At 43.6% G+C, this 11,553-nt stretch overlaps 1 protein-coding gene across 2 annotated transcripts in view; it reads left to right on the forward strand.

The window, feature by feature from the left end:
• The window catches only part of si:ch211-89o9.6 (myoneurin), a 36,995-nt gene extending 28,587 nt beyond the window's left edge, over nt 1-8,408 (forward strand). The window contains exons 7-8 of one of the 2 annotated variants that reach the window (XM_037761469.1): nt 2,465-2,876; nt 7,027-8,408. In XM_037761469.1, coding sequence (XP_037617397.1) covers nt 2,465-2,876; nt 7,027-7,763 — 1,149 coding nt within the window. In that variant the 3' untranslated portion in view covers nt 7,764-8,408. The remainder of the gene's footprint in view (nt 1-2,464; nt 2,877-7,026) is intronic. The other variant, XM_037761478.1, reaches the window with a different exon arrangement.
• The last annotated feature ends 3,145 nt before the right edge of the window (nt 8,409-11,553 follow it).

The following is an 11,553-nucleotide window of genomic DNA, read 5'->3' on the forward strand; positions in this document are numbered from 1 at the left end:
ATGTCCACAGTTTGCAATGTAAATCATTAAAAAATTATAAAAACTCAACATGCGAATTTTTGTTTTTTATTATAAATCATTCATTGCAAAATTGTGACACAATATTCTCATAAAATGTCCAACTCATACAGTACATTGTTCTAATTCATAATAACCATATGTACAGATTACCTTGAAAGTTGAATCTACTCCAAGTAGAATTAGATTCCACCAAATATCTGAAGCACATACATGATTTTCACAGAATTACATTTTGGTCTCTCCATGAGCATTTCTGCACTGCCAACCTCAGAACGAACCCTACAGCCAGTATTGTGGGGAGTAAGGTCACCCGCCAGCAAGGCTTTACAATTTAAGTAGCAATTTTCCAGCCAAAATATGACGAGTTGCAGAGATGTATTATGATGTAAGATTGTGAAGTTGGTGCCTGAGTTGCAGTATTGAAGGTGACTGGAGGCCTGCTGAGATGTAACCGAGGGCAGTTCAAGATACATTTTAATTGTCTACAGTTTTTGTAGAGTTTAGGAAGTGATGTCTGTCTGCGCAGATTAATTTTTAGTCATTCGGTTATTGAAGAATAATTTAAATAGCACAGACAGTCACATTAAGAACGCTAAGATGCGCTGTCATATATTGGGACTATTACAGCCCTCGTTAGGGATATAAAACTGCATGAAGACATACACTATATTCATCCATCCATCCATCCATCCATCAATCCATCCATCCATTTTCTTCCGCTTATCCGGGGGCGGGTTGTGAGGGCAGCAGGCTTAACAGGGAATTCCAGGCATCCCTCTACCCAGCAACGTTTTCCAGCTCTTCCTGGAGGACCCCGAGGCATTTCCAGGCCAGACGAGATATATAATCTCTCCAGAATGTTCTGGGTCTACCCCGGGGCCTCTTAGCAGTTGCCCAGGCCCGGAAAACCTTCAAAGGGAGGCGTCCTGGAGGCATCCTGATCGGATGCCCGAACCACCTCAGCTGGCCCCTTTCGTCGCGAAGGAGCAGCGGCTCTACTCTGAGCTCCTTCCGGATGTCTGAGCTCCTCACCCTATCTCTAAGGCTGAGCCCAGCCACCCTGCGAAGGAAACTCATTTCGGCCGCTTGTATCCACAATCTCATTCTTTCGGTCACTATCCAAAGCTCATGACCATAGTTGAGGGTTGGAACATAGATGGATTATTAAATCGAGAGCTTTGCCTTCCGGCTCAGCTCCCTCTTCACCACAATGGTCTGGTACAGCGCCTGCATAACTGATGACGCTGAATTGCCTGTCCATCTCTCGCTCCATTTTACCCTCACTCGTGAACAAGACCCCAAGATACTTGAACTCCTTCGTATTTGAACAGAACAATCATCATTATCTTGTGCTCGTGGACTCATGCTCGGGATGGTTTGAAATTGACTGAAATTGACAGCAGCTTATTATCCCAATGTGTGGTCAACAAGCTAAAACGCCACTTCTCTGTCCATGGCATACCACAGAAGCTGTGCTCAGACAACAGCACTCAGTACACGAGTCAGACCTTCCATGACTTCACCAGGTCTTCGGACTTCCTGCATGTGACAAGCAGTCCTGAGTACCCGCAGTCCACTGGTCTCAGTTTAAGAGCCGTGAGGAATGGGAAAAAACTATTAGAGTCGACAAGAGATGGAACAGACTTCTACCCGAACCAGAATGTATCTCTTCATCCTGCTGCATAATATATATGAGCATCCTGCCTGGGACACTGCTCCTAAAACCTGAATGATACCCTATAGGCTACAAATAACACAGGAATGTATGTATTATGTATAGATAGCCATTCTACGATAAGATAGAACTTAATTCATCCTGAAGGAAATTAGTGTGCCAGAGATTATGTTCCGTCAGTTTGTTTTTCCCCATATCATTTTGATACATATCTAAGCTTAAAAAAACTCAGGCCCATCCCCATTTTTCCAGGCCCAGCCATTAGCCACATTCTCTATCCGCCACTGAGCAACGTCATCATGCAGAAACATACGTCGGGTCAAGTGGGAAAATATTTGGGCTTGGGAAAACAGCATTTTGACTTTTACTAAAACATACGTTACGTACTTTGACCAAATTTTGAATTGAAAATAGATTTGGATACATAATAGTAACACAAGCTACATAAACTACAGAATGATTTAAAAACCCAAAAAAAACTCAAAAATAATGGATCTGCCCTTTAAGTAGTTCCTGCAGTTTCTGCTTGTATCAAAGCATCTCTGATGTTTAGTTCACCTCCAGCTCCATGCTGAAGTCACGGACAGTGGTAGAGAGCGGGCTATTTATTTTCTCATCTAAACTTGTGAAGATGCATATTTCTGAAAATGTCCAATTATTTGTTCAGATGACCATCCAGTCCTGTACCCTGATGAGATTGAAGTCATTAACACCTGCTCTTAATGCACCTTTGTTCTGCTCATACTCCCCGCCCTTCCTCCTCCCCAGTCTGCAGCACCTCAGTCGACGCCTGTGATATCGCAAGACTCCAGCAGTATGGTAGCAGTCCAACTGAGGGTACCAGACACCAACACACCAGCCAGCCCCAAAACACCACAACAGCAGAGATCCAGTAACAACAACCCTCTCAGCTCTGAATACTCTCTGTTTGAATTGGAGACATTGTTCACCCGCTGGGCCCCTGAGAATGACTCTGTAGCGGCCCGCAGGGGCCCTTCATGTCCTCTCACCACTGATGACTCAGCAGGAGAGTGTGACCAGGATGGAGTTATTATTATAAAGACTGAAGCACAATCTCAATCTGTGCTAAAGCCAGCACAAGACTCAGTATCCTCAGCAGTGGGGATGAGTGGAGGGCAGAGTTTCTCCTCTGTTCAGATCCCGCCGTCTGTGTCACAAGGTAAGAGATTGTCTCCTTTCCTTTGTAAACGCTTAAAGCTTGAGTGCAGAACTTTTGTCTCCCCCCCATTTGCAATTATATCCATCATGGGTCAGACACAGCAACCCAGTACTCTCGTTTTGGCAGTGTATGTGTGTTTGTAGTGTGTGTATGCCTTCTCACCAGAGTGATAGAGGGATATCTGCAACACAGCAAGGCAGAGTTGCTTAACGTGGCAGACAAACTTTGCACCCCGCACAAGAATAGTAACTTTATTCCACTGGAGATACGGCGTTCTCCCTGGGAAGGAGGAACCAGCGTTGCCCCGGGGACTCTGCGTAGACGGCAGCGTCACAGAAGACGCAGGAGGGGTAAGAGACGGAGGCTACGAGCTAGGCTAAAAGCTAACCCCTACAAACTGGCGATACCAAGCCTCTTCCTTGCCAATACCCAGTCACTCGACAGCAAGATGGATGAGTTAGGACTGAGGATTACATCGTGCTGCTGGAGTACTGTGTGATGTTAATAACAGAGGCTTGGCTGGACTCGCACACCGCGGACGCTGCTATCGAGCTAGCGGGCTGCGTTGTTAGCGGAGCGTACCGTTCACTCCGCTAAGAGCAGAGGTGGAGGACTTTGTATCTACATCAACAGCAGCTGGTGTACTGACGCCAGGGTTACTAAGACACACTGTTCCCTGGAGAGAGAATATCTGATGCTGAGATGTGGGAGTTTACATCTGTCATGATAACAGCTGTCTATATACCACCACATGCTAACGCTAAGCTAGCCTTGGAGCAGCTACAGAGGTCCATAAACAACTACATGTCAGCACAACCAGACAGCCTTGTTATTGCAGCAGGAGACTTCAACCATGACAATTTAACATCTGTCATGCCTCTGTAGAGAGTTCCTGTTCCATTGGTATTGTTATCCCCGCCCCCTCCACATTAGCCCCGCCCCCTTCTTTAACTCATGAACCGTTTGTCGTAGAGTCTTGCGTAAAGCAACATTGCACTCAGCAGAGCTTGCCTGTTTCATTGGTGATGGTTATCCCAGCCCCTAACATTCAGCCACACCCCTTTCACAACACATGAACTGTTTGTCATAGACTCCTGTGGGAGGCGTCTTTGGACTCATCAGGGACATCCTTTTTCATAAGTGACGGTGTTCCCGCCCCCCTACATGTTAGCCCCGCCCCCTTTCAGAACTCGTGAACCATTTGTTTTAAGGTGCATCTCAATTCTCTTATGTGTCGTTTCCTCGATCCTCACTTGAACCCGAAGTTGTTCTGGTGCGCCATCTTTAAGACCGTCCCAAAGCTCTTATTTATAAACAGAGGATCGAGGATCGAGGATCGAGGATCGAGGATCGATCTCTGAAGAGCGATGAGCGAGGATACACGAGAGCAGCCTTAGCGGAAGTCTTTTACTGACCGACACGCCCCCTTATTGGATATCAGTTACTGATTGGACGCTGCTGCCGACCAGACTGATCTGATAACTCTACCTCTCAACATCACTGAGTTTTATGCCGGAGTGAAGACAGATCCCAGATTAAACGTTTTATAGTTTAGTTGTCTTCTGATTCACCATCTAGTTATAATCTGTGTTATCTGTAGGTGTCCCAGCAGCAGAAGGACTTGCAGTATCTCTCCTTCACACTACGCTAGTGAAGCAGTCTGTCACTGAAAGAGCTCTATAACACCTGATAAACTGACTTAAAATAACTTTCTGCATTTACTTTTATTAATGACACTATTAAAGTCAGAGAGAGAAGGAGAGTCTGTCTGTCAGAAACAAACACCTTTTACATCATTTATCCTCATTTCCATTCAGTCACATGAGGCTGATCATTCCTGAGCGTCGGGTTTGATATGAGTTACATCATTTACATTTTCCCTCAAACATTCAGCCTAATAAATAATTTCCAGTGTTCAAAAGACACCATAGTCATATTCTGGGTTATTAAATAATGACCTCACAATCAGAATATCTATTATATATATATAATAACTACAAACGCTAATAATGAATAAATAATATAAAGATATTGTTCCAGTAGAGATGGTTCCTGGTCCTCTAAGCAGGACTCAGTCCACAGTAGAAATACAGACTGCAGCTGTTATTCATGTGCAGGTGTTTGTTAAAAAGGTAACAGGCTACAGAGAGGAAACACTGCTGCTCTGATAACAGCTGTTAAAGCTTACTGACAGCTGATCCAGCTGTGATCAGCTGCTGCTGTCATCATTTCTCTTAAAACATATTTCCTTGTTTCTTCTGTCCTCGCATGGTTTCCTTGAAACACAAGTGAGGGAAACGAGGATGCAATTAAGAGCTTTGGGATGCACCCGTAGACTCCTGTGGGAGGCATCTTTGGACTCATCAGGGACATCCTCTTTCATTAGTGACTCTTGTGGAAGGTGTCATTGTGATCAGCAGAGTTCTTGTGTCATTGGTATGGCTTTCCCCATCCCCTTGAAATGAGCCCCGCCCCCTTTCATAACTCATGAACCGTTTTGTCGTAGACTCTTGTGGGAGGTGTCATATCACTCAGCAGAGAGTTCCTGTTTCATTGGTGTTGTTCTAATAATAATTATAATAATTCATTTAATTTATATAGCACACTAAGGGTGTTTTCACACCTGTAGTTCATTTGCTCTGGTCTGAATCAGGGACCAAATTGTTACAATGTTGCATATTGCCTCGAGTTTGGTTTGTGTTCACATGGCAGCATTTACAAAGCAAAGAAACTGCTCTCTAATTGGTCAGAATTTCCATGCTGGAAAACTCCCGGAAGTAAACAAAGAAGAGCAGACTTGCATAAAGCGTTTGTCGTACAGGCTTGTGGGGGGTGTCATTCAGCACAGAGTTCTTGTTTCATTGGTATGGCTTTCTCCGCCTCCTTCCGCCTCTTGAGCCGTTTCTTGTAGAGTGTTATCGGAGGTGTCATTGCACTCAGCAGAGAGTTCCTGTTTCATTGGTATTGCTATCCCCGCCCCCTACACGTTAGCCACGCCCTCTTTCATAACTGATGAACCGTTTGTCCTAGACTCTTGTGGGAGGTGTCATATCACTCAGCAGAGAGTGCGTATTAAGTTGGTATTGCTATCCCTAGCCCCTACACATTAGCTACGCCCTCTTTCATAACTCATGAACCGTTTGTCGTACAGTCTTGTGGCAGGCGTCATTGTACTCATCAGAGTTCCGGTTTAATTGTGCCCGGCCGCGTCAATCAGTACCCCCGACTCGCGGGAAGGTGCGAGGGCCCGTTCATCGCCGCTTGCAGCTTTAATTTTTATTATTATTATACTTTTTCTCTTTCTCTCAAATTAATTGCCTTTTTGAGAGCCTTAACATGCTCGGACTTGGGAGTTGCAAAATGGCTAAGTAGCGCCCCCTAGAAAGTTGGAAAAATTGAGCCCCTCGCTCAGGTTTCATGTACATGTATGAAATTTGGTAGGCAAATGTGATGGTACGTGTCCACAGGGGCGTTTTTTATCGCGAGGGGACGCGACACTTCCCAACGTTAAACACTTGGTGGGCGTGTCGCTAGGCGGCGACACAATAGATGATTGACCAATGCTGGGCGGTGGTGTTTTCCCGGCTTTATTTCAAATACTTCCGGCTGCACCTGATTGGACAAACGCTTTCCCTTGTGGGCTGTCCTCTCCCGGATTTCAAATCAGACCAACATGGAGGCTTGTTTGGAAACTTTCTCTTATTTCACGAAAAAAGTTCACCGAAATGTGTTTTGAAAACATTTGAGGCGAGAAATAAGCCATGCAGTTGCTAAATCTGTCTCTATTTTGGATCAACAACGTTTATTTTAAAAGATTCTCAGGAGTTTCGAGAGGCGCGGAGTCGCGTCGGACGCCCATGATTTCCATAAAGTATACGAGCCCTCAACTTTATGCAAATGAGGAGCGGGGTCTGTTATAATCTAAGATATATTGACTAACAGCTGTTAATGTAATAAACGTTTTTTAGAACGCCTGTAAAGTGGAGTGATGCATAGTTAAAAGTCCCAGTGCTGGGACTCTATATCACCACCATTTTATAAACTGACTAATTGTAGAATGTGTACAGAGAAGCCCAGTCATTTCAGTCATTCAGAGAGGATGATGTAATGAAAATGTGCTGACTCCTTGCTTTTTTGCTTTTTCTGTCAGCAGAGACCTCTGTGTCAATACCTCTGAGGATGCAGGCTTCATCTTCCCAGCCTCCATGGAGCAGAAAACCAGTCATGATAAGAAGTTCTCAGGCCCAGCTGCTGCAGCAGCATCGTGACAGCAATGCTGCTCAGAGGACGGTGTGGTCTGTGCAGAGGGAATGCTGTGCTGTTGATACCACAGCTGCTGTCAGTAATACTCACAGTGGTGATAAAAGGATTTCTGGTATCAGCTCAATCAGTAGGACTGTGAGCTCTACTGTGACTCCATCTGTCAGTGAATCCACAGCAGCGTTGGCCAGCATTGAGGTAGCCATCGCCGCACGGCATAGAGCCAGCCTTCTGGCTTGCCGCAATATAAACCAGGCTGCTAAGATTGTGTCTAGCGATCGCCGCAGAAAGAGCTACATATGCCGAACCTGCGGCAAGGCTTTCTCTGGCCTGTCAAATCTGGAGGCTCATGAAAGAGTCCACACAGGGGAGAAACCTTTCCACTGTGACACCTGCGGGAAATACTTCTCAGAGGCCGGGAACCTGAAGAAGCACCAGAGAGTTCACACTGGGGAGAAACCCTTCAGCTGTGACCTGTGTGGGAAGAGGTTTGCTTGGATCTGCAACCTGAGGACACATCAGCAATCAGCCACAGGCTGCGGACCACAGGCTAGGGGAGGGCTAGGACTGGAGGACAGGATTGTTAATACTAGTAGTATTTCATTCACACACACAGACACACCTTGATATTTCTTCATTCCTAAATAGTGATACGGCAACAATACAAAGTTTGAAACAGTTACCTTATTTACTTATTCTGTCTCCAGATCTTTTGTGTCCTTGATATATGATGAAACACTGACTTATAGCTCTCATTTAAAAGATCAAACCAGTGTTTTTCATTAGCTACAAATCATAAATCCTATACATTTCTACTGACCGTTTACCAAAGTAGGTTATGTTGTTTTAGAATTTTGAATGTGTTGTTCATAGACTGTTTATAAAGATGGATGGCATGACAACTCCCCAAAAATGAAGACAAAACATCTCGAAAGCTAAAAAGGTCACGTTGGCGATGGCAGCGCCCGTATCCGGGATATTTTGGCTTCACCTCTGTACTTTGGGAGGAAGTGGAGATTCGTCGTCCATCTTTTAAGGAGTCCATGGCGTTGTTCCAGGCAGTCACTGCTTTCATTTAATGCAGTTTAAGTGCAGTACAGCACTGTAATACCATACATAATTATAATAAATATTATGATATATAATATAATAATTAGCGGACTTATACAACATCTGCAACCTGAACGCATGATGTTCACTGTGATTCATTTGTTTCAAGTGTCTGAAGTTGATTTTCATGCTTTACAGAAATAAACAGATACTTAAAGGCTGCATTGATGTTACACATGTTTAAATAACGCAGGCAATACAGCTGTGCTGAACAGCTGTATTGCCTGTGTAACAATAGGTACACTATATGGTCACAATTAATCTGACAGTGATGTACTGATGCCCTCAAGGTGCTACTTAGAGATGATATTTTGTGCTCATTTTTTGCTGTCTTTATATGTCCACCACAACATGAGCCATTGTCGGTGCCCAGGTTTGGGAACAACTGGTTAAATTGATTTTATACTGTTAACACATCTATGTTTAATATGTGCAAAAAACATTTTACGAGGCACAATTTCAAGCCTTAGCCTAGTTAGTTGAGTTCTGCTTCTTACAGTGTTGAGGTGGTCTTCTGGGAAGAAAGAAACATGAATGAAATGTGTTGATGTAAGGACTTTAGAACATTACGATAGAAGTATAATGATGGTCAGTGGAATTGGTAACCTCTAGATCTCACTGAGTTGTCCATCGACTCTGCAGTTGAACCTAAGGCAGGGCATCGGCCAGCACATGTCTCTCAAAACCCTCCTTGGCCATAAGCACCCTTTGTTGTGGAATTTCTGATCCTCAGGTTAACTCAGTCAACAGGAAGGACGAGGCCCCGGAGCTGTTGATGTCTTACACATTAAGTTTATTGAAGCTTGATCAAGGAGAATTGTCAGGTCTCCACCATTGATGTGTTCTCTCCGTGAAGGCCTCACAACTCTGCCCTTCCTCCCTGGTGCTCAGTGTTTTACCCTTATCATGTTTTGACTTACTCGGTTCCTCTGGCATCTCTGACCCTGGTTGCCCCAGCGACTGGCTCTATGGCCCCTGCTACAGACACAGCTGTACAGATAATGCCCCTAGACAGGAATCCAACCTAATAATGTCAACAGAGGGACACTCTGAGAAACACTCTGACCTCCCGACCAAGGAGAGGGGAATTGATAGAAAATGAGATAATAGAAAGTCAAATAGCAATGACCTACAAGTTCTGTCTTCAAGCCAATTAAGGCCTCCCAAGGAAAATTACCTGTAGACCTCCCAAACCTTTTAAAGGTTTAGAGAGCTCTAGGTCTTTAGGTCGCAGGTCACATGAATCTACTGAGAACTGTCCAAAAACTCCATCTCCGTTTTACAGGAGATGGAGCAAAAAGACCAGATGTGCTAACTAGTCTATCTGGACAGGACAAAGGTAAAACCTCAGATGACAAAAGAGGGAAAACTCATATTGTCCCGTCTGTCAAAACCAACTACCTTCAGGGTGATGTAGGGTGATTTACCTGATCAAGTTTCAAACATAACCCAACACACTTGATTAAATGACATCACACGCTAAATTTTAAACTAAATATGAAGTCAATCTTCATTCTTATACAAGGAAACAAGATAGATAATACAATAAGAAATACATGGAACAAAATCTAAATGGAAGTAAATCATAAATCATAAACCATTTCATTTTTACCCTTTGAAATGGAGATATCCTCACCCTCCTCTCGGACACCATCAATGCACCACCAATGCAGCTCGGCTTTCTCTCCTTTTTCCTCAATCAATCATGCAGGATACAAATTCATCTTAAAGAGTATACGCTTTAACTATTAATCCCCACAACCTTTAATATCAGGATACTTTGATTCTTATAAAATTCACTAACTGAAAAGTTGAAAACATGAAACAATATATGACCTTATCTTCAATACCTTGAGAGAGTAAAAGATTCAACCCATTCACTGTGTTTTCTGTCATCCATGTGATGAGTGTAATGTGTATGCAGTATCTTTATTGAAAGTGTTGTGAGTGTGTGTACTGAGGTGTGTGAGTTAATGTGATGTGTATGTAATGCAATATACACACGTAGGCAAAATTGTTGGTACCCTTCCGTTAAAGAAAGAAAAACCCACAATGGTCACTGAAATAACTTGAAACTGACAAAAGTAATAATAAATAAAAATGTACTGAAAATTAACTAATGAAAATCAGATATTGCTTTTGAATTGTGGTTCAACAGAATCATTTTAAAAAACAAACTAATGAAACTGGCCTGGACAAAAATGATGGTACCCTTAACTTAATATTTTGTTGCACAACCTTTTGAGGCAATCACTGCAAACAAGCGATTTCTGTAACTCTCAATGAGACTTCTGCACCTGTCGACAGGTATTTTGGCCCACTCCTCTTGAGCAAACTGCTCCAGCTGTCTCAGGTTTGAAGGGTGCCTTCTCCAGACTGCATGTTTCAGCTCCTTCCACAGATGTTCAATAGGATTTAGATCAGGGCTCATAGAAGGCCACTTCAGAATAGTCCAATGTTTTGTTCTTAGCCATTCTTGGGTGTTTTTAGCTGTGTTTTATTATCCTGTTTGAGGACCCATGACCTGCAACTGAGACCAAGCTTTCTGACACTGGGCAGCACATTTTGCTCCAGAATGCCTTGATAGTCTTGAGATTTCACTGTACCCTGCACAGATTCAAGACACCCTGTGCCAGATGCAGCAAAGCAGCCCCAGAACATAGCCGAGCCTCCTCCATGTTTCACATTAGGTACAGTGTTCTTTTCTTTGTATGCTTCATTTTTGCGTCTGTGAACCTCTGTTCACAGACGCAAAAATGAAGCTCTATAGCTGATGTGACTTGCCAAAAAGCTCCAGTTTTGTCTCATCTGTCCAAAGGACATTCTCCCAGAAGCTTTGTGGCTTGTCAATATGCATTTTGGAAAATTCCAGTCTCGTTTTTTTATGATTTGGTGTCCTCCTCGGTTGTCTTCCATTAAGTCCACTTTGGCTCAAACAGCGACGGATGGTGCGATCTGACACTGATGTACCTTGACCTTGGAGTTCACCTCTAATCTCTTTGGAAGTTGTTCTAGGCTCTTTGGTTACCATTCGTATTATCCGTCTCTTCAATTTGTCATCAATTTTCCTCTTGCGGCCACGTCCAGGGAGGTTGGCTACAGTCCCATGGACCTTAAACTTCTGAATAATATGTGCAACTGTAGTCACAGGAACATCAAGCTGCTTGGAGATGGTCTTATAGCCTTTACCTTTAACATGAAGGTCTATAATGTTCTTTCTAATCTCCTGAGACAACTCTCTCCTTAGCTTTCTGTGGTCCATGTTCAGTGTGGTACACACCATGATACCAAACAGCACAGTGACTAC

Source organism: Sebastes umbrosus, chromosome 3 (genome assembly GCF_015220745.1).
Source record: "Sebastes umbrosus isolate fSebUmb1 chromosome 3, fSebUmb1.pri, whole genome shotgun sequence".
Classification (NCBI taxonomy): domain Eukaryota; kingdom Metazoa; phylum Chordata; class Actinopteri; order Perciformes; family Sebastidae; genus Sebastes; species Sebastes umbrosus.